We start from the raw sequence: 23341 nt of genomic DNA, 5'->3' as shown, positions 1-23341 counted from the left end.
GCGAATATGGGGCAACATAAGATGTCTTTTTGCAGAGGTGGATGCTCTACTGCAACAATGGAAAGTGCTGCAAAGCGATCCACAATCAGCACTACTGCTACAATGATTGCGCCTCTTGGATTATCAGCATGGAGAAATTCTCTAAAAAAAGAATCTAAAGTGCCCAACTCTCCTGATGGTGAGCTCCTGTGTAATTGAGATGGGAAGCGCTACATTTGTTTTGTATGTCCCTCAGGTTGTGTGTTCTCTTGCCCTATGGCAGGGCCCTTGTGCAAAGAAAATTTCGTCTCCTGCCATGTCAGCTAGTCCACTGTCCCTTGTTTTCTTTTTCGTGCATTTATCATCTTCCATGTGAAATGCATAGCACGTAACCTCCATATAGTTATTAGAGGAATCTAGCACTCAACGGTTTCGTAGTGTAGTTGGTTATCACGTCAGTCTAACACACTGAAGGTCTCCGGTTCGAACCCGGGCGAAGCCAATCTCCTTTTTGTTCTTCTGAATTTTGACCGACCAACCTCTCGCTCTGTTTGTTCAGCTAGTCCAGGGGACGGAGCACAGAAAAAAAGGAGGACAAAAACAAAGTTCAGATTTGCTCGTATCATCTGCAAATCAGATGCATGCGACGACCCAAGTTGCCACTGAGCATTTTCATCACCACTTTGTACCCCGGTTGTTGTGGTGATGGAGGCTCGAACTCTCGAGCTCAGGAGCACGCACCTACGCGCTTGCCAACTGCGCCACAACCATGTTTGTTGTTTGATCAAGCATACTAACCAAAAAGTCTTATTCGAGATGTCCTACTCCTGCCAAAACATCATCGCAAACCATGTGTTTCCACTAATGCGTACAGTAGTACTGAAGATTTTGCTGCAGTTCATTGCGGTCAGCTGACTCCCAATGGCATCGAAGCCGCTCTGATGGACTGGACGGTGTGTGGCACGACACGGACGCACTCGTACGGCGCGGGCAACCCGAGAGCGCCGGTCCCTGTCACCGTCAATGCGTCGGCGCCACGGCCGCGACGAACACCCCAAGCCCTCGCAGTCGCAGGGCTGGTTGTTGAGAAGCCGAGAGTTTCCACCAGAAAGAAAACGAGGGATCGTCACTTTCGCAGGTGAAGCGCACGAGACATGTCACCTACTCCGCAAGCAGAGCACGAGACAAGGGCGGCGCACGGGTTTCTCAGCTGGCCTGCCGCTATTTCGTCCTCGTACTCTCGTCCCCAGCACGCTTTGGTCCGGGCTCGTGCGAACGCGACGCTCTGCTCCTCCGAGCCCTCCCTAGTTCGCCACGCAGACATATGCTCTCCGCTCCGGTCACGTACTGTATAATATAACAAGGAAACACACGCAGCCGTCGCCAAGAAACTCGGCCGAGTTCCGCCACCGGACAGAGGATCCGTGGCTGCATGCGCTTAAAATCGATGTTCCCGAACAAAACCCGCATAGTAAAGACAGACGCGGGAGCCACGGAACCATCAATCGCCTTGTCTGCTTCTCCTCCCTAGCTGCCGCTCCGGACAAGATCTGTCGCCAGCATATAAGCGCCCCCGCGCGCGGACACCTGCACGCAGCAGCTCGTCTCCTCACCTGGCTCCTCTCACACAAGCGCAACTGCAACATTGCCGCACGTCCTCGGCCTACGTTCGTTGGGTTTCCTTGGTTCGATCGATCACATTCACATCTGTTGGAGAGAGGGAAGAAGAGGTGGGTATGGACAGCATCCTGATGGTCAAGAGCGAGATCGAGAGCTACGCGGGGCAGCCCGCGGTGGTCGGCGGGGGCGGCGGCGAGGTCGTGGTCAGGAGGAGGAGGAGGGAGCCGACGCTCGGGCCGGTCGGCGGCGGCGTCGGCAAGGCGTCCCTGCCCGGCGTCGCCGTCAAGAGGAGCTCCAGGTTCCGGGGAGTCAGCAGGTAAAGTGTGCTTACTTATGTTCAAAGATGAGCTCGCCGTGTTCATCAAAATTGCATATGTCCCGATGCCTTGGTGTGAAGGTAACCAATTCTTCCATGGATGTGTGGATGCAGGCATCGGTGGACGGGCCGCTACGAGGCGCACCTGTGGGACAAGAACTCGTGGAACCCCACGCAGAGGAAGAAGGGCAAGCAGGGTACGTACAATACTCTGCTTTGTTGCCATGCCACGATAGAAATGTACACGCATCAGCTGATTAACGCTGGAAAGTAGTAGTGACACAGAAGTGTTTGATCTGCAACAGTGTATCTTGGAGCATACGACGAGGAGGAGGCAGCGGCGAGGGCCTACGACCTGGCTGCTCTCAAGTACTGGGGCGCCACCACCTACACCAATTTCCCGGTCATGGACTACGACAAGGAGCTCAAGATCATGGAGACGCTCACCAAGGAGGAGTACCTCGCGTCGCTAAGGAGGTGGCACATGTTAACTCCAAACCCCTAGCACATGCATGTCTCCAATCTCCTCTTACGTGCACCTAGCTAACTCTGAAATTTCCAACCTGATTCCTCCAGGAAGAGCAGCGGCTTCTCCAGAGGCGTGTCCAAGTACCGCGGCGTCGCCAGGCACCACCAGAACGGACGATGGGAGGCGAGGATCGGGCGCGTCTTCGGGAACAAGTACCTCTACCTCGGCACCTACGGCACGCAGGAGGAGGCGGCGCGCGCCTACGACATCGCGGCCATCGAGTACAAGGGCGTCAACGCCGTCACCAACTTCGACCTCAGGTCCTACATCACGTGGCTCAAGCCCCCCGTCGCCGGCCCGGCCGTGCTCGCCGACCACCTCCTCGCCGGCATGCACACGCAGCTCCCTCCCAGCCCCGTGGAGCACGAGCGCTTCCTCCCGGCCGAGGCCCACCTCATGCTCCCTCCCACGACGGCGGCGGCCCCGGGCAGCCCTTTCATCCTCGACCACAGCGCGGCGGCGCTCGGTGGCGGCCTGAGGAGGAGGAGCTCGTCGTCGTCCTCGTCCACGGCGCTCAGCCTGCTTCTCAAGTCGACCATGTTCAAGCAGCTGGTGGAGAGGAACGACCCGGATTCGCCGCAGGGGACGGGAGGGTGCGCGGATCGCGTCGGGGAGCTGCCGGCGGGGGAAGGGTCGTACGAGTACCGCGACTTCTTCCATGGGGTTTCTTCGGACGTGTGCGGCCTCTTCTCGTCGCCAAGCAACGCTTGCGGCAACAATGCCGGGTTTCAGGGGGCCGCCGTGGCGTCGTGCTACGGTAGCGGTGAGAGGATGGCACCGACGACGACGCCCTGGGATGGGTTTGGGGACATCGCGGCGCTACAATAGTTGTTGATCACTGAGTAGTGTTGAGGGGCATGATGAACTGTATCTTATGTAAATTATGTTTTTATCTGAATTTATGTAAATAACAAGCTGATCAGGGTTTGATTTCACAAGCCAATCTTCATAGGCTAGATCCATTTACCACATCTATAATAACTATGATCAATTGGTCCCACAACATATCTCTTTCCTCCTCTACAGGAAAAGCTCTTCTCCACTCGCCGCCGCCGCCGGTCCACCCCATCTCCGACGGCCTCTAGGCCATGGAGGTGCGGAGGATCTTGGCCCCCCGCCGAGAGGAGGGATTCTGTTCTCTTCTTGTTAGGTTCAATGTCTTGGTTGAGGCTGTGTAGCGGCGGCAATGTGCCTTAGTAGGAATAATGTCTCCCACGTTCTATCCCCGTCCTGATGGTGAGTCTAGCATCGTCGGAGGGCGTGTGGAGGTGTGTCTCTGTCGGATCTCGCGGGATTCAGTCGGTGCTAGTCTTCGGTGGATCTGTTTGCATCCGGTCTTTGTTCGTTTTCGTTTGGGTGTTTACATGTTTGATCGTTCTGATCTATGACTTTCTTCAGCGATGAAGGTTGCTACTCTGGTGCGCTGGTCCTATGGGGCCTTAGCATGACAACTTTCCAACTGTCTACTACAACAGGGTTTGCCCGACTCCGGTAAGGGAGGGGCGATGATGACAGCGCGCATTCGGCTCGTTCCAGTGCTTGTAATCGTCGCTAGGTGGTCCACATACATAGTTGTAATTTTTATTATCTCTGTTGTTCTTTGTACTGCCATGATTGAAGATGAATAGATTGAAAGTTTTTTTTTAAAGTCTATAATCACTATGGATTTTGACTCCACGACATTAGTGAAATCTTACTCCTAATTTATTTCTCGGGAATGAAGAAGAGGAAAAAAAAGTTACAGCTACCCTTGAACCAATAAAATGGGGAAACACGCCGAATTTTACTATCCTAAAGCATCTCTAGCTGATCCCTAAAAGGCTATAGAGAAGTAAAATTTCGGTTTTACCCCTCTAACCGGGACTTAGCCGAATTCCTAAAGCGTTTAAGGAAGTACAAAATTTACCCCGCCTCCTAGCGGTGACCTAAAAATACTCGGCCGCAACTGCGCAAAGTAAATTTTTTGCCGCGTGACCACGTCCCCCGCCCACCTCCGCCCGGCCCCCGGCCACCCCTCGCCCGCTCGACAAAGCTGTGTTGCAGGCTCATGCTCCAGCAGCAAGGGCAGCAACACTACCACCCCGTTCCATCCATGCTGCTATGGAGACAACACCCTCACGTAGACGACGGCCTTGTCTCACTAGTAGAAAAAGGCCCATTTGTCCCGGTTTATAAGGCCCGGTTCGGGAACCGGGACTAAAGGGTCGGTACTAAAGCCCAATACCTTTAGTCCCGGTTCTTATACCAACTGGGATAGATGGGGCTCCACGTGGCCGCTGCGGCTTGCCCAGGAAGGGGGGCCTTTTGTCCCGGTTGGTAGCACCAACCGGGACCAATAAGCATCCACGCGTCAGCATTTCAGGGGCTAGGATTTTTGTTTTTTTCTGAAGGGGGGGGGGGGGTTGGGGGTTTTGGGGGGTTTTGTAGGGTTAATTTAGGGGTTTCATATATTGTGTTAGCTAGCTAATAGAGAGAAGTGTCCTCTCTTATCTCCGTGCTTGGTCGATGCTACGTACTATATATACACATAGAGAGGACTCGACACGCTAGCTAGTAAGCAAATGAAGGAAACCATTAAGTACAGAAGATCGTCATGAACATATACAGAGAGAAGTGATCGACCTCTCCTTCTCTGAGAGATTGGTCGAACAACAAGTTTTCGTATATCTATTCGACACTACTGGCTACATATATATCAAAATGTAAGATCTCTTACAATACCCTAACATCTGAACTCAAGTTCCACATGGTATTATCCGACTTTATTGATGACACGTAGTCAAGAAAGAATCCCGCCAATTCCTCTTGAATTCCTCGCATGCGATCTTGTGGTAGGAGTTCATTCCACATCTGCCATATCTAATTTGAAGAAGGGGGTCAATACATATATATGAATGAAACTCAACACAAATGATGGTAATAAAATAAAATTGTGAATATTATTGCTTACGCATTTCATATTGTCTTTTAGAGTAGCCCCGCTTATTCTTGGCCGTCGTGTTGTAGATGAACTCGCAGACGTAGCATCCACAGTAATCATTCCCGGGTTCCTGCCACAAGCACTTTACATTGCGCCACATCACTCCTTAGCCTTGGTATGATTTCTGGATCGATCACCTTCTGAGAGATTGCATTGAGGAATGCACATAGCTTCATAATGGCTAATCAGACGTTTCCGATAGAAGCCCCCTCAATGCAACCGGAAGCAGTTGCGTCATAATCACGTGGCAGTCATGAGACTTTAGGTTCTGGAACTTTTTCTCTGGCATATTTATTATTCCCTTTATATTCGACGAGAAGCCAGACGGGACCTTCATACTGAGCAGGCATTCAAAGAAGATTTCCTTCTCTTCTTTGGTAAGAGCGTAGCTGGCAGGACCTTCATACTGCTTTCGAGGCATGCCGTCTTTTTCGTGAAAACGTTGCAGGTCCTCCCGTGCCTCCGGTGTATCTTTTGTCTTCCCATACACGCCCAAGAAGCCTAGCAGGTTCACGCAAAGGTTCTTCGTCACGTGCATCACGTCGATTGAAGAGCGGACCTCTAGGTCTTTCCAGTAGGGTAGGTCCCAAAATATAGATTTCTTCTTGCACATGGGTGCGCGTCCCTCAGCGTCATTCGGAACAGATAGTCCGCCAGGACCCTTTCCAAAGATTACGTGTAAATCATTGACCATAGCAAGTACGTGATCACCGGTACGCATGGCGGGCTTCTTCCGGTGATCTGCCTCGCCTTTGAAATGCTTGCCTTTCTTTCGACATTGATGGTGGTCGGAAGAATTCGAAGATGGCCCAGGTACACATTCTTCCTGCATTTGTCCAGGTATATACTTTCGGTGTCAGCTAAACAATGCGTGCATGCGTGGTATTCCTTGTTTGTCTGTCCTGAAAGGTTACTGAGACCGGGCCAATCGTTGATGGTTACAAACAACAACGCATGCAGGTTAAATTCCTTCTGTTTGTGCTCATCCCACACACGTACACTGTTTCCATTCCAGAGCTGTAAAAGTTCTTCAACTAATGGCCTTAGGTACGCATCAATGTCGTTCCTGGGTTGCTTAGGGCCTTGGATGAGAACTAGCATCATAATGAACTTCCGCTTCATGCACATCCAAGGAGGAAGGTTATACATACATAGAGTCACAGGTCAGGTGCTGTGATTGCTGCTCTACTCCCCAAAAGGATTAATGCCATCCGCGCTTAAACCAAACCATACGTTCCTTGGGTCACCTGCAAACTCAGCCCGGTACTTTCTCTCGATTTTTCTCCACTACGACCCGTCAGCGGGTGCTCTCAACCTCCCGTCTTTCTTACGGTCCTCTCTGTGCCATCGCATCAACTTGGCATGCTCTTCGTTTCTGAACAGACGTTTCAACCGTGGTATTATAGGAGCATACCACATCACCTTCGCAGGAACCCTCTTCCTGGGGGGCTCGCCGTCAACATCACCAGGGTCATCTCGTCTGATCTTATACCGCAATGCACCGCATACCGGGCATGCGTTCAAATCCTCGTACGCACCGCGGTAGAGGATGCAGTCATTAGAGCATGCATGTATCTTCTGCACCTCCAATCCTAGAGGGCATACAACCTTCTTTGCTGCGTACGTACTCTCAGGCAATTCGTTATCCTTTGGAAGCTTCTTCTTCAATATTTTCAGTAGCTTCTCAAATCCTTTGTCAGGCACAACATTCTCTGCCTTCCATTGCAGCAATTCCAGTACGGTACCGGGCTTTGTGTTGCCATCTTCGCAATTGGGGTACAACCCTTTTTTGTGATCCTCTAACATGCGATTGAACTTCAGCTTCTCCTTTTCACTTTCGCACTGTCTCCTTGCATCAACAATGACCCGGCGGAGATCATCATCGGGCACATCGTCTGGTTCCTCTTGATCTTCAGCAGCTTCCCCCATTGCAGCATCACCGTATTCAGGGGGCACATAGTTGTCATCGTCCTCTTCTTCTTTGCTGTCTTCCATCATAACCCCTATTTCTCCGTGCCTGGTCCAAATATTATAGTGTGGCATGAAACCCTTATAAAGCAGGTGGCTGTGAAGGATTTTTCGGTCAGAGTAAGACTTCGTATTCCCACATATAGGGCATGGACAGCACATGAAACCATTCTGCTTGTTTGCCTCAGCCACTTCGAGAAAATTATGCACGCCCTTAACGTACTCGGAGGTGTGTCTGTCACCGTACATCCATTGCCGGTTCATCTGCGTGCATTATATATAATTAAGTGTGTCAAAAACCATTACAGAACATCATGGATAGACAAGTGACCAAATTAATAGAAGTTCATCATCACATTAAAACCAAAGTACATACATAGTTCTCATTAAACAACATATAGCTCTCCAGAGCATCTAATTAAACCATACATTGAAACTATGTAAAACATTTCAATGCAACAACAAATGTGATCATTATCGCAACCAAGGTAACAACTGATCCAACGGCATAATGATACCAAGCCTTGGTATGAATGGCATATTTTCTAATCTTTCTAATCTTCAAACGCATTGCATCCATGTTGATCTTGTGATAATCAACGACATCCGCAACATGCAACTCCAATATCATCTTCTCCTCCTCAATTTTTTTATTTTTTCCTTCAAGTAATTGTTTTCTTCTTCAACTAAATTTAACCTCTCGACAATAGGGTCGATTGGAATTTCCGGTTCACATACCTCCTGGATAAATAAAATCTATGTCACGTTGGTTGGCATAATTGTCATAAACAATAAATGAAACCAAATAGTTATAAAAGATAATATATACCACATCCGAATCATAGACAGGACGAGGGCCGACGGGGGCGGATACCAAAACCATCGCACTATATAATAACGAGCAATAATAAAAGTAAGAAAATTAGACAAGTATCTATCTAATCATACAAGTAAGAATTTTTTGTTTTAGAAAGAAGATAAGAACAAGAGGCTCACCACGGTGGTGCCGGCGATGAGATCGGCGCGGGCGATCGACGGCGGTGAAGACGGGGACGGGACATGACGGACCGCTAAACCTAGACAAATCTTGAGGAAAATGGAGCTTGGAGGTCGAGCTTCGAGAGGAGAAAGCTTAACTAGTGTGGCTTAGGCATTTCATCGAACACCTCATGTGCATAGTAGGTGAGCTAGAGCACCACAAAGCTCTCCACTCGCCGGCCAGAAAAAACAGAGCAGTGTGGAGTGCTCTGCTCGCCGGTGAGGGGGTATATATAGGTACCTCATTGGTCCCGGTTCGTGGCTGGAACCGGGACTAAAGACCCCCTTCTGTCCCGGTTCCAGCCACGAACCGGGACCAATGGCTGTGGGCCAGGAGCGAGGACCGTTGGTCCCAGTTCGTGCCTGGAACCGGGACAAATGGGTCCAGACGAACCGGGACCAATGCCCCACGAGGCCCGGCCTGCCCCCTAGGTGTACGAACCGGGACGTATGCCCCCCATGGGTCCCGGTTCGTGACTGAACCGGGACTAATGGGCTGGCCAGGCCTGAACCAAAGCCCTGTTTTCTACCAGTGTCTGCTCATCACTCTCCGGCCTCTTCCCCAAACAGGCAACTTGAAAAGACTCTGGAGCTCCAAATAGGTCATGTGATAGGAGGACAACCCAAGAATCAAGATGGTATGGCAATCGCGATGGTGATAGGAGGACAACCCAATCTCGTTCATTTCCTCCTCCGCCCCAGGCTCCCACATAGGTTTGTCTCTTCTCTCTCACCCCTCTTCCATCCAATAAAAATGCCCAAGTGTTCCTCACATGTTAGATAAAATGCCCAAGTGTTCCTCACATGTTAGATAAAATGCCCAAGTGTTCTAAGAACCAGTTTTGCATTTGTTCCATCACAGGACTTTTTTCCGCTTTGGTACTATTGGTATTGGTGCCACAATTGTTCCAGATCCTCCAACGTGTTGGATTCACATCAGAGAGTGCCATGCTTTCATGGTTTGCCCTCTCCCTATGCATGCGGCGTGAAATCACGATTACTGCCACCATCTTGCCTCTACACGCCAAACCATGATTTAGTCATGGCGCTTCGTCGCCGTGCTCCAAAATACAGGAACACCTGCAATCACCACAAAAATAGGAATGTGATTGGTGCACCCAGATTTCCGCCGCTAATTTAGTCGCGGCCTGCTATGTCATCTCGAAATAAGGATACTGGTGTAATATTCAATAAGGATGGAAGGACACCATTTTGATTGATGTATCTAATAATTTGCAACAACATGACTATACGAGACGCACACAATTTGGTTCAATAGCAGAGCAAGATTCCAGGAGCATTCCAAATGAACCTGTTGAAGGTGCGCTTCATTTGCAGTTAAGTTTCAACTGGTATGTTCAGTCAGACACATATGATTTGTTGGAAGACTTGGAGGCAGAAGGTGACATCTAAATCGGAATATTGCAAAGGGATGCTCCCATAATCTTGCTCCGTGATTGAACCAAATTCTGATGTGCCACTCCTATAGTCAAGTTATAGTGACCATTTGATGGTCTGCTTCATTTCGGGTTAAGTTTCAGCTGGTACATTCAGTCAGGCATAGATGCTTCACAATTTTACATGGTATGTACTATGTGGAATTGTACCATCAAAGACAAAACTATCATAGCGCCTAAGAGGAAGGCGCTATGATTTGTTGGATAGCGTCTAACTCACATGCGCTACTCTAGGACTTAGTGTTTGCCCATTGCCAGGGCCAGAGAGCAACAGAGAGCATATGAGGGCGGGGGCGAGCTGGAAATTTTCTAAGCCAGCGTCTAGCGCTTAAGGCAAAGGCGTCATGCTCCATAGCATAGCGCCTAGACGAAAGGCTTCACACAACCAGGTGTGGGCCCCGACCGGGCAGCACCGCACCACGTTGGCAGGGAGTGTAGCTCCTGTCAGAACGGCGCTGCCCCGTGTAGCATAGTGCCTACATGTTGGGTGCTACCCGACAGGGTTATCTGGGTGAAATTGGTTCACGGACAGTTCATTCTGTGAATTTGTTTCGCCTTTAGGTCAGTTTTGCCCGCAAATGACATGTACAACAGACCCAATGAATTTGGAGCTTCAGATTGGGTCTCATCTGTCTTCATGTGACTCTAGACCCAATGAATTTGGAGCTTCAAGTTCTTGACAGCTACTCCCTTCGTCTGGGAAAGAATGTCGGGAGCACAGTGTAATGGCAATTTTGCAAAACAAACCTCATAATCTTAAAACCCATACAAACAGGTCCCTCCATCTTCTTCCTCCGCCCCTCGCCAGCGTGTCGCTTGGGGCCGGCGCCCCCCAGCTACGAAATTCGCCGCCGCATCCAAGGACTTGCTCCGCCGCAACCATCCAGGAACTGCTCCACCGCCGCCGCCTAGGAACTACACTCCTAAGATCCCCTCCCGTCGCGATCTCCTACGCGTTGCCGCCACCCAGGACCTTCCTCCGCCCGTCGTCTGCGTGTCATCGGAAGCTCCTGCCACGATCCGGTGGACCAGGCACTACTGCAGGATGGTCCAAACGCGGCACTACGATCAGAGACCCTTCAACGAAACTGTGTGCGATGCCATAATCGCAAACGGTGGTGTAAAAAAACCGTCAAAAAAGGTGCAAAATGTTTGCGATGACAGATGCATCAAACACGGTTTAGAATTTAGTTGCGTGTGCGATGCAGGGCATACGGTTCAGCTCAATTAACTGTTTGGGATGAGGAGGTACAAAAGAAACGGGCAGCCAGATGAAGGCGTGTGCGATATACAACATACGGTTCACTGGGATGAACTTTGTGTGATTAGGCAACACAATGGAAACGGTTCAACTGAAGAAGATGTGTGTGATACGCGACAAACAGGTCCGTAATCTGAAATGTGTGCGAAGACCAATAATAACACAGACGATTGCTGCTAATTAGCCGTGTGAATTGCTCTGTCTACAGTAGAATAACATGTATATATATATATATATAACTCAAATAGACATCCAATTACATAAGTGACTATACAGATCATTCGCACACACGTCAATAAACAATTGCATGCATTCTAAAATAGGAGAAACAATCGTCTAGTCATCTACTTCTTGTGACGCTCCCGCCACTGCTATGTGGCTCAATCCCTCGTCTTTGCCAGGAAGAAGACAATTCCTCATGTCAACGATCCGCCTGTACATCTCGTAGCTTGTGTACGCGTCCATGGCCGCATACTTGACATGTTGTTCATCCAGTCTCTTATGCCATACACTGTGCCAGGCGTTCTTGTCCTTATTGCTCTCTTCCTTCATCTTCGCGTAGTAGGGGTCGATGATGGCCGAGGCGAGGTCAACCAAGGAGTTCAGTTTGTTTTTGTCGCTGCCCCAGACCATGTAGTGGTGCTGGATGTTGACAAGATTCGGGCATTTCAAGTCCGAAACCTTGAGCGCTTTTAGATTGTTGGTGGTGTCCACCGTAGCGAAACTGTAGTCGGAGCTGTTGATAAACCTGGAGAAACGCTCGCAAGGCCTTGCACTATTAGGGAAAACCCTAGTAGTAGCATGGGTTTTGAGGCTATCAGCAGCGCGGGCGGCCGCGCTACCAATAAGGCGCTACAGCTAACTGTTAGTAGTAGCGCGGTCTGTACACGCGCTACTACTATGGACTATATCAGCAACGCGTTTCCGGAGTGCGCTACTATTAATTAGTTGTAGCGATTTCCTTGCCCCGCGCTACTGCTATATCTTTCATCATTTCCCCCCGGCTTCCTACCCCGTTCCGGCTTCAATAAACAACAATTTCCAGATACTAGGTACTACTAGATATCAATTTCATAAAGCATTATAGGTACTAGGTAGTACTCCCTCGGTTCCAAATTACTCGTCGTGGTTTTAGTTTAGTTCAAATTTGAACTAAAACCACGACGAGTAATTTGGAACGGAGGGAGTACTAGATAATAATTTCATATATACTCAACATGCATCCTCAAGCAGTACAAGGTGATATCGACGACGATCATCATGTGTAGTTCTAGATAATATCGACGACGATCATCATATGTAGTTCTACATGATATCAACGACGATCATCATATCTAGTTCTAGATGATATAGCCACACACACATATGTAGTTCTAGATGATATCGACGATGATCATCATCCTCAAGCCTGGGCGGTGGGTGTTCCTGATAGTAATTAGGATGGCCTGTCCAACATGAAGATTCTTGCCAACGAGGAATCTCTTCCACCCAACCGAGTTTAAGTATGTGCGACCGTCTGTGTCCATGCGGTAAGTACAGGTGGTGACGGAGCCCCTTGCGGTAAGGCGTAGTCCAGCTGAGCCTTCTTCATCAGGCTCGATACCACAACTCACAAATAGGTTCTTTGGCAATTTCTGAATAAGAAAAACATATCAATTAATAAATAGCCTCGCAGATACTCTTGCAAATATATTTCTATTAAGTCTAGATTTCTACACTATCAAAAGACACAGTACTACGCATTTGTACTAACTAATCATGAATTCTACTAATAAGTATATATGGATTATCTACACTATTAATAGTTCCTTGGATTCTACACTAATAAGAGCATGTGATCAGACTCTACACTAAAGCATATCATCGACTAGATTCCACAAAGCATATCATTGGACTCTACACTAAGCATATCATTAAATAATTTGCATTTGTAAGTATAACAATAAAGCATATATATGTCATCAAATTACTACAGGCAGTACGTATAACATACCATTTCATGCTGATCGACCATGGTACTTGTCAGGCGGGTCACGAATGGCACCCCGACAAAGTCATCACATGGCGGAATTATATCCCATAGGTTGCACACCTCCTCCTCGCTCAGCCTCATTCTTTGAGCTATGATGGCTTCATGAAGTGGGTTCTCATCATCTTCATCGAGTGGGTCCTCATTATCTTCATCATCTTTGTCATCTTCATCATCTTCCACCAGGCTGAGATAAATGACAGCCAGCTTGGGTCTTTCTGCTCTGAAGGAGAAGCTGATCAACTCACCACCAGTAAGACGCATGTGGGCAAGGAAATGGGCCCATCCATCTCCTCCAATCTGCGACATATTGCGTCCTTTCTTGACCTCCATAGTGTACGCCCCCCAGGAGCCTCAAATGTCACAGTGTCTCCTGTCAGCTTGTTGAATTTCAACCTCACATTGCATGGGATGATCTGTGTAAAAAAAGCAAAATGACACAATGCAGTAATGCCAACACTAAAAATAAAATAGTTGTTACATTTCATCTAATTTCTTACCGCTGCATGACGAAAACTCGGCTGGAAGTAGATGCCGAACAGCTTGCCAGTTGCAAGGCTGCTGGCGCACCTTGACTTGCACAGTCGACATAGTGGTGGTGGTGGTGGCGCCATTTTCCTAAAGCAATATGAGCAAAGGATTAACGATTCACTTCACAGTAAAGAAAAACAGTAGCATGTGATATTTTTGGTTCTTCCGCGAGAAGCAATTTTATGGACAAAGCATTTCGGTGGCACTTATTGCCGAAAAAACTTTTCACAAATATCTACCAAATAAGGGTACCACCTACCAAGATATTTCATCTCATTTGGCCCCTATTGCCTAAGATAATTGATTAAAAAAACAAGTGGCAAATTTAACTAAATTGGCACCTACATTTTGCCAAAAAATAACTTATTACAAAAAACAAAAGCATGCATCTACCTATCCATGTATAGAAAAAATAACAATAAAATGGTGCATACTAAATCAACTAGCCTACTAAATCCACTAGCATACTAAATTAACTAAATCAAAATGTTCTAAATCAACTAGCCTACTAAATCAACTAAATCAACTAGCCTACTAAATCAACTAAATCAAGATGTTCTAAATCAACTAAATCAAGATGTTCTAAATCAACTAAATCAAGATGTTCTAAATCAACTAAATCAACTACATACTAAATCAACTAAATCAAAATGTTCTAAATCAACTAAATAACTAGCCTACTAAATCAAAGTGTAGCAGGGAGGAGGGGTTGTGGATGGAGGAGGGAGGAGGGAGAAGGAGGAGCGACTCGAGTAGGGAGAAGAGAGTAGGACAGAGGAGGAAGACGGAGCGAGGAGGGGCCAGCCGGCGGCGAGTGGAGGGAGGACGGAGGAGGAAGGCGGAGCAAGGAGGGGCCGGCCAGCGGCGACTAGAGGGAGGACGGAGGAGGAGGCCGGTACCGAGTCCAGCGATGAGGAGGAGGTGGCGGCGGCGTAGATCGGAGGAGGGGCGATGGGGGAGGACCGGCGTGGGGGGTTGAGGGGGAGATCGAGTGAGTGTGAGTGTGTGAGTGGATCGGATAGGTCGGAGGGGGGGAGATGGAATGGCTTAGTGATACGTCTCCAACGTATCTATAATTTTTGATTGCTCCATGCTATATTATCTTCTGTTTTGGACATTATTGGGCTTTATTATTCACTTTTATATTATTTTTGGGACTAACCTATTAACCGGAGGCCCAGCCCAGAATTGCTGTTTTTTTGCCTATTTCAGAGTTCCGCAGAAAAAGAATATCAAACGGAGTCCAAACGGAATGAAACCTTCGGGAATGTATTTTTTAGAACGAACATGATCCAGGAGACTTGGACCCTACGTCAAGAAAGCCACCAGGAAGCCACGAGGTAGGGGGGCGCGCCTACCCCCAGGCATGCCCTCCACCCTCGTGGGCCCCACGTTGCTCCACCGACGTACTCCTTCCTCCTATATATACCTACGTACCCCCAAACGATCAGATACGGAGCCAAAAACCTAATTCCACCGCCGCAACCTTCTGTACCCATGAGATCCCATCTTGGGGCCTGTTCCGGAGCTCCGCCAGAGGGGGCATCGATCACGGAGGGCTTCTACATCAACACCATAGCCTCTCCGATGAAGTGTGAGTAGTTTACCTCAGACCTTCGGGTCCATAGTTATTAGCTAGATGGCTTCTTCTCTCTTTTTGGATCTCAATACAATGTTCTCTCCCTCTCTCATGGAGATCTACTCGATGTAATCTTCTTTTGCAGTGTGTTTGTTGAGACCGATGAATTGTGGGTTTATGATCAAGTTTATCTATGAACAATATTTGAATCTTCTGAATTCTTTTATGTATGATTGGTTATCTTTGCAAGTCTCTTCGAATTATCAGTTTGGTTTGGCCTACTAGATTGATCTTTCTTGCAATGGAGAAGTGCTTAGCTTTGGGTTCAATCTTGCGGTGTCCTTTCCCAGTGACAGTAGGGGCAGCAAGGCACGTATTGTATTGTTGCCATCGAGGATAACAAGATGGGGTTTTTATCATATTGCATGAATTTATCCCTCTACATCATGTCATCTTGCTTAAAGCGTTACTCTGTTCTTATGAACTTAGTACTCTAGATGCATGCTGGATAGCGGTCGATGTGTGGAGTAATAGTAGTAGATATAGGCAGGAGTCGGTCTACTTGTCTCGGACGTGATGCCTATATACATGATCATACCTAGATATTCTCATAACTATGCTCAATTCTGTCAATTGCTCAACAGTAATTTGTTCACCCACCGTAAAGTACTTATGCTCATGAGAGAAGCCACTAGTGAAACCTATGGCCCCCGGGTCTATTTTCCATCATATATATCTCCTGACAACAAGCTATTTCTGGCGCCGTTTTTATTTTGTTTACTTTACTTTGCATCTCTATCACAAAAATACCAAAAATATTATCCTATCATATCTATCAGATCTCACTCTCATAAGTGACCGTGTAGGGATTGACAACCCTTATCGCGTTGGTTGCGAGGATTTATTTGTTTGTGTAGGTGCAAGGGACTTGCGTGTAGCCTCCTACTGGATTGATACCTTGGTTCTCAAAAACTGAGGGAAATACTTACGCTACTTTGCCGCATCACCCTTTCCTCTTCAAGGGAAAACCAACGCAGTGCTCAAGAGGTAGCAAGAAGGATTTCTGGCGCCGTTGCCGGGGAGGTCTACGCAAAAGTCAACATACCAAGTACCCATCACGAACCCTTATCTCCCGCATTACATTATTTGCCATTTGCCTCTCGTTTTCCTCTCCCCCACTTCACCCTTGCCGTTTTATTCGCCCTCTCTTTCCGTTTGCCTCTTTTTGCCCGTCTCTTGTTTGCTCGTGTGTTGGATTGCTTGTTTGTCACGATGGCTCAAGATAATACCAAATTATGTGACTTTACCAATACCAACAATAATGATTTCCTTAGCACTCCGATTGCTCCTCTTACCGATACTGAATCTCTTGAAATCAATGCTGCTTTGTTGAATCTTGTTATGAAAGATCAATTCGCCGGCCTTCCTAGTGAAGATGCCGCTACTCATCTAAATAGCTTCGTTGATTTGTGTGATATGCAAAAGAAGAAAGATGTTGACAATGATATTGTTAAATTGAAGCTATTTCCTTTTTCGCTTAGAGATCGTGCTAAAGCTCGGTTTTCGTCTTTGCCTAAAAATAGTATTGATTATTGGAATAAGTGCAAAGATGCTTTTATCTCTAAGTATTTTCCTCCCGCTAAGATTATCTCTCTTAGAAACAATATTATGAATTTTAAGCAACTTGATCATGAACATGTTGCACAAGCTTGGGAGAGGATGAAATTAATGATACGTAATTGCCCCACGCATGGTTTAAATTTGTGGATGATTATACAAATTTTTTATGCCGGATTGAATTTTGCTTCTAGGAATCTTTTAGATTCGGCCGCGGGAGGCACTTTTATGGAAATCACTTTAGGAGAAGCTACTAAACTCCTAGATAATATTATGGTTAATTATTCTCAATGGCACACTGAAAGATCTACTAATAAAAAAGTGCATGCGATAGAAGAAATTAATGTTTTGAGTGGAAAGATGGATGAACTTATGAAATTATTTGCTACTAAGAGTGTTTCTTCTGATCCTAATGATATGCCTTTGTCTACTTTGATTGAGAATAATAATGAATCTATGGATGTGAATTTTGTTGGTAGGAATAATTTTGGTAACAACGCGTATAGAGGAAACTTTAATCCTAGGCCTTATCCTAGTAATTCCTCTAATAATTATGGTAATTCCTACAACAATTCTTATGGAAACTTTAATAAGACACCCTCTGAATTTGAGACTAGTGTTAAGGAATTTATGAATTCGCAAAAGAATTTCAATGCCTTGCTTGAAGAAAGATTGCTTAAAGTTGATGAATTGGCTAGGAACGTTGATAGAATTTATCTTGATGTTGATTCTCTGAAACTGAGATCTATTCCTCCTAAGCATGGTATCAATGAGTCTCTCAAAGCCATGAGAATTTCCATTGATGAGTGCAAAGAAAGAACCGCTAGGATGCGTGCTAAGAAAGATTGCTTTATAAAAGCGTGTTCTTCTAATTTTTATGAAAACAAAGATGAAGATCTAAAAGTTATTGATGTGTCCCCTATTAAATCTTTGTTTTTTAATATGAATCTTGATAATGATGGGACTGAATATGATCCACCTTTACCTAGAAGGCGTTCCAAAAATTCGGAGTTTTTAGATCTTGATGGTAAAATTAATAAAAGTGGGATTGAAGAAATCAAAACGTTAGATGTTAATAAACACACTATTTTGGATTTCAAGGAATTTAATTATGATAATTGCTCTTTGATAGATTGTATTTCCTTGTTGCAATCCGTGCTAAATTCTCCTCATGCTTATAGTCAAAATAAAGCTTCTACCAAACATATCGTTGATGCTTTGATGCAATCTTATGAAGAAAAACTTGAGTTGGAAGTTTCTATCCCTAGAAAACTTTATGATGAGTGGGAACCTACTATTAAAATTAAAATTAAAGATCATGAATGCTATGCTTTGTGTGATTTGGGTGCTAGTGTTTCCACGATTCCAAAAACTTTGTGCGATTTGTTAGGTTTCCGTGATTTTGATGATTGCTCTTTAAACTTGCACCTTGCGGATTCCACTATTAAGAAACCTATGGGAAGAATTAATGATGTTCTTATTGTTGCAAATAGGAACTATGTGCCCGTAGATTTTATTGTTCTTGACATAGATTGCAATCCTTCATGTCCTATTATTCTTGGTAGACCTTTCCTTACAACGATTGGTGCAATTATTGATATGAAGGAAGGGAATATTAGATTCCAATTTCCATTAAAGAAAGGCATGGAAAACTTCCCTAGGAAGAAAATAAAGTTACCATATGAATCTATCATGAGATCCACTTATGGATTGCCTACCAAAGATGGCAATACCTAGATCTATCCTTGCTTTTATGCCTAGCTAGGGGCGTTAAACGATAGCGCTTGTTGGGAGGCAACCCAATTTTATTTTTATTTTTTTGATTTTTGATTCTGTTTAGGAATAAATATTTGTTCTAGCCTCTGGTTAGATGTGTTTTTATGTTTTAATTAGTGTTTGTGCCAAGTTAAACCTATAGGATCTTCTTGGATGATAGTTATTTGATCTCGCAGAAAATTCCAGAAACTTTCTGTTCACGAAAATAATTGTTAAAAATCACCAGAACTTGATAAAATATTGATTCAAATTGCTGCTGATAAATAAACAAATTCCTAGGTCTTCCTATTTTGGCTGATTTTTTGGAGTTCCAGAAGTTTGCGTTAGTTACAGATTACTACAGACTGTTCTGTTTTTGACAGATTCTGTTTTTCGTGTGTTGTTTGCTTATTTTGATGAATATATGGCTAGTAAAAGAGTTTATAAACCATAGATAAGTTGGAATACAGTAGGTTTAAAACCAATATAAATAAATAATGAGTTCATTACGTTACCTTGAAGTGGTCTTTTGTTTTCTTTCGCTAACGGAGCTCACGAGATTTTCTGCTGAGTTTTATGTTGTGAAGTTTTCAAGTTTTGGGTGAAAGATTTGATGGATTATGGAACAAGGAGTGGCAAGAGCCTAAGCTTGGGGATGCCCATGACACCAACAAGATAATCTAAGAACACCAAAAATCCAAAGCTTGGGGATGCCCCGGAAGGCATCCCCTCTTTCGTCTACTTCCATCGGTAACTTTACTTGGAGTTATATTTTTATTCACCACATGATATGTGTTTTGCTTGGAGCGTCTTGTATGATTTGAGTCTTTGATTTTTAGTTTACCACAATCATCCTTTATGTACACACCTTTTGAGAGAGACACACATGATTCGGAAATTATTAGAATACTCTATGTGCTTCACTTATATCTTTTGAGTTATATAGTTTTTGCTCTAGTGCTTCACTTATATCTTTCAAGAGCACGGTGGTGGATTTGTTTTATAGAAACTATTGTTCTCTCATGCTTCACTTAGATTATTTTGAGAGTCCTACAAAACAGCATGGTAGTTTGCTTTAACAATAATAGGCATACACGATTAGTGAAAGAAAAATTCTTATGAGTGTGTTGAATACTATGAGAAGTTTGATGCTTGATAATTGTTTTGAGATATGGAGATGGTGATATTAGAGTCATGCTAGTTGAGTAGTTTTGAATTTGAGAAATACTTGCGTTAAAGTTTGTGATTCCCGTAGCATGCACGTATGGTGAACCGTTATGTGATGAAGTCGGAGCATGATTTATTTATTGATTGTCTTCCTTATGAGTGGTGGTCGGGGACGAGCGATGATCTTTTCGTACCAATCTATCCCCCTAGGAGCATGCGCGTAATACTTTGCTTTGATAACTTGTAGATTTTTGCAATAAGTATATGAGTTCTTTATGACTAATGTTGAGTCCATGGATTATACGCACTTTTCCTCCTTCCACCATTGCTAGCCTCTCTAATACCACACACTTTTCGCCGGTATCATATACCCACCATATACCTTCCTCAAAACAGCCACCATACCTACCTATCATGGCATTTCCATAGCCATTCCGAGATATATTGCCATGCAACTTACCACCGTTCCGTTTACTATGACACGCTCCATCATTGTCATATTGCTTCGCATGATCATGTAGTTGACATTGTATTTGTGGCAAAGCCACCGTTCATAATTCTTTCATACATGTCACTCTTGATTCATTGCATATCCCGGTACACCGCCGGAGGCATTCATATAGAGTTATATTCTGTTCTAAGTATTGAGTTGTAATTGTTGAGTTGTAAGAAAATTAAAGTGTGATGATCATCATTTTTAGAGCATTGTCCCAAGTGAGGAAAGGATGATGGAGACTATGATTTCCCCACAAGTCGGGATGAGACTCTGGACGAAAAAAAGAAAAGAAAAGAGGCCATAAAAAAAAAGAAAAAAAGGCCCAAATAAAAAAAATGAGAGAAAAAGATAGAAGGGACAATGTTACTATCCTTTTACCACACTTGTGCTTCAAAGTAGCACCATGATCTTCATGATAGAGAGTCTCCTATGATATCACTTTCATATACTAGTGGGAATTTTTCATTATAGAACTTGGCTTGTATATTCCTATGATGGGCTTCCTCAAAATGCCCTAGGTCTTCGTGAGCAAGCGAGTTGGATGCACACCCACTTAGTTTCTTTTGTTGAGCTTTCATATACTTATAGCTCTAGTGCATCCGTTGCATGGAAATCCCTACTCACTCACATTGATATCTATTGATGGGCATCTCCATAGCCCGTTGATACGCCTAGTTGATGTGAGACTATCTTCTCCTTTTTGTCTTCTCCACAACCACCATTCTATTCTACATATAGTGCTATGTCCATGGCTCACGCTCATGTATTGCGGGAAGATTGAAAAAGTTTGAAAACGTCAAAAGTATGAAACAATTGCTTGGCTTGTCATCGGGGTTGTGCATGATTTAAATATTTTGTGTGGTGAAGATAGAGCATAGCCAGACTATATGATTTTGTAGGGATAACTTTCTTTGGCCATGTTATTTTGAGAAGACATAATTGCTTAGTTAGTATGCTTGAAGTATTATTATTTTTATGTCAATATTGAACTTTTATCTTGAATCTTTCGGATCTGAATATTCATACCACAGTTAAGAAGAATTACATTGAAATTATGCCAAGTAGCACTCCGCATCAAAAATTCAGTTTTTATCATTTACGTACTCGAGGACGAGCAGGAATTGAGCTTGGGGATGCTTGATACTGTCCAACGTATCTATAATTTTTATTGATCCATGCTATATTATCTTCTGTTTTGGACATTATTGGGCTTTATTATTCATTTTTATATTATTTTTGGGACTAACCTATTAACCGGAGGCCTAGCCTAGAATTGCTGTTTTTTTGCCTATTTCAGAGTTTCGCAGAAAAATAATATCAAACGGAGTCCAAACGGAATGAAACCTTCGGGAACGTGATTTTTAGAACGAACATGATCCAGGAGACTTGGACCCTACGTCAAGAAAGCCACCAGGAAGCCACGAGTTAGGGGGGCGCGCCTACCCCCCCCAGGCGCGCCCTCCACCCTCATGGGCACCACGTTGCTCCACCGACGTACTCCTTCCTCCTATATATACCTACGTACCCCAAACGATCAGATACGGAGCCAAAAACCTAATTCCACCGTTGCAACCTTCTGTACCCACGAGATCCCATCTTGGGGCCTGTTCCGGAGCTCCGCCAGAGGGGGCATCGATCACGGAGGGCTTCTACATCAACACCATAGCCTCTCCGATGAAGTGTGAGTAGTTTACCTCAGACCTTTGGGTCCATAGTTATTAGCTAGATGGCTTCTTCTCTCTTTTTGGACCTCAATACAATGTTCTCCCCCTCTCTCATGGAGATCTATTCGATGTAATCTTCTTTTGCGGTGTGTTTGTTGAGACTGATGAATTGTGGGTTTATGATCAAGTTTATCTATGAACAATATTTGAATCTTCTGAATTCTTTTATGTATGATTGGTTATCTTTCCAAGTCTCTTCGAATTATCAGTTTGGTTTGGCCTACTAGATTGATCTTTCTTGCAATGGGAGAAGTGCTTAGCTTTGGGTTCAATCTTGCGGTGTCCTTTCCCAGTGACAGTAGGGGCAACAAGGCACGTATTGTATTGTTGCCATCGAGGATAACAAGATGGGGTTTTTATCATATTGCATGAATTTATCCCTCTACATCATGTCATCTTGTTTAAAGCGTTACTCTGTTCTTATGAACTTAATACTCTAGATGCATGCTGGATAGCGGTCGATGTGTGGAGTAATAGTAGTAGATGTAGGCAGGAGTCGGTCTACTTGTCTCGGACGTGATGCCTATATACATGATCATACCTAGATATTCTCATAACTATGCTCAATTCTATCAATTGCTCAACAGTAATTTGTTCACCCACCGTAAAATACTTATGCTCATGAGAGAAGCCACTAGTGAAATCTATGGCCCCCGGGTCTATTTTCCATCATATTAATCTCCCGACAACAAGCTATTTCTGGCGCCATTTTTATTTTGTTTACTTTACTTTGCATCTCTATCACAAAAATACCAAAAAAATTATCCTATCATATCTATCAGATCTCACTCTCGTAAGTGAACGTGTAGGGATTGACAACCCCTTATCGCGTTGGTTGCGAGGATTTATTTGTTTGTGTAGGTGCGAGGGACTTGCGTGTAGCCTCCTACTTGATTGATACCCTGGTTCTCAAAAACTGAGGGAAATACTTACGCTACTTTGCTGCATCACCCTTTCCTCTTCAAGGGAAAACCAACGCAATGCTCAAGAGGTAGCACTTAGCAGTAGCGCGCTATAGCAAAAGGCGCTACTGCTAAATGACCTAGCAGTAGCGCCTTTCACAAAGAGCGCGCTACTGCTATGTGTCAGTATGTAAAAATAGACATCAAAAATACATTGATCATCAATGATCTTTTTGTGTACAATCTGATTTGTCAATATGAGTCCTCACCAGTTTAGGAACTGGCGAAGACTCATATTGCGGCCACAAATTCTACACATAGAGTTCAGTGAAGACCAAGTGGTTGTGAAAGTTTGAGAAGTAACATATTTAAGGTGGTACAAACTCTCTTCAG

The 23341-nt window shown here is 45.0% G+C and overlaps 1 protein-coding gene and 1 non-coding gene across 2 annotated transcripts; both read left to right on the top strand.

Moving 5' to 3' along the window:
- Positions 1–407: 407 nt before the first annotated feature.
- On the top strand, positions 408–481 carry TRNAV-AAC (transfer RNA valine (anticodon AAC)). Its single transcript has one exon. It is a non-coding gene; the product is annotated as a tRNA-Val (tRNA).
- Positions 482–1467: 986 nt separating this feature from the next.
- Positions 1468–3272, top strand: LOC123174213 (AP2-like ethylene-responsive transcription factor At2g41710). The gene is made up of 4 exons (XM_044590007.1): positions 1468–1915; positions 2030–2112; positions 2221–2392; positions 2492–3272. Exons 1-4 carry the CDS (start codon positions 1716–1718, stop codon positions 3270–3272), a joined length of 1236 nt encoding a protein of 411 aa, XP_044445942.1. The 5' UTR covers positions 1468–1715.
- Positions 3273–23341: the final 20069 nt, after the last annotated feature.

This window comes from Triticum aestivum, chromosome 1D, assembly GCF_018294505.1.
Source record: "Triticum aestivum cultivar Chinese Spring chromosome 1D, IWGSC CS RefSeq v2.1, whole genome shotgun sequence".
NCBI lineage: Eukaryota > Viridiplantae > Streptophyta > Magnoliopsida > Poales > Poaceae > Triticum > Triticum aestivum.
Note: the sequence above shows the minus strand (reverse complement) of the source record. Positions and strands in the feature narration are given on the sequence as shown.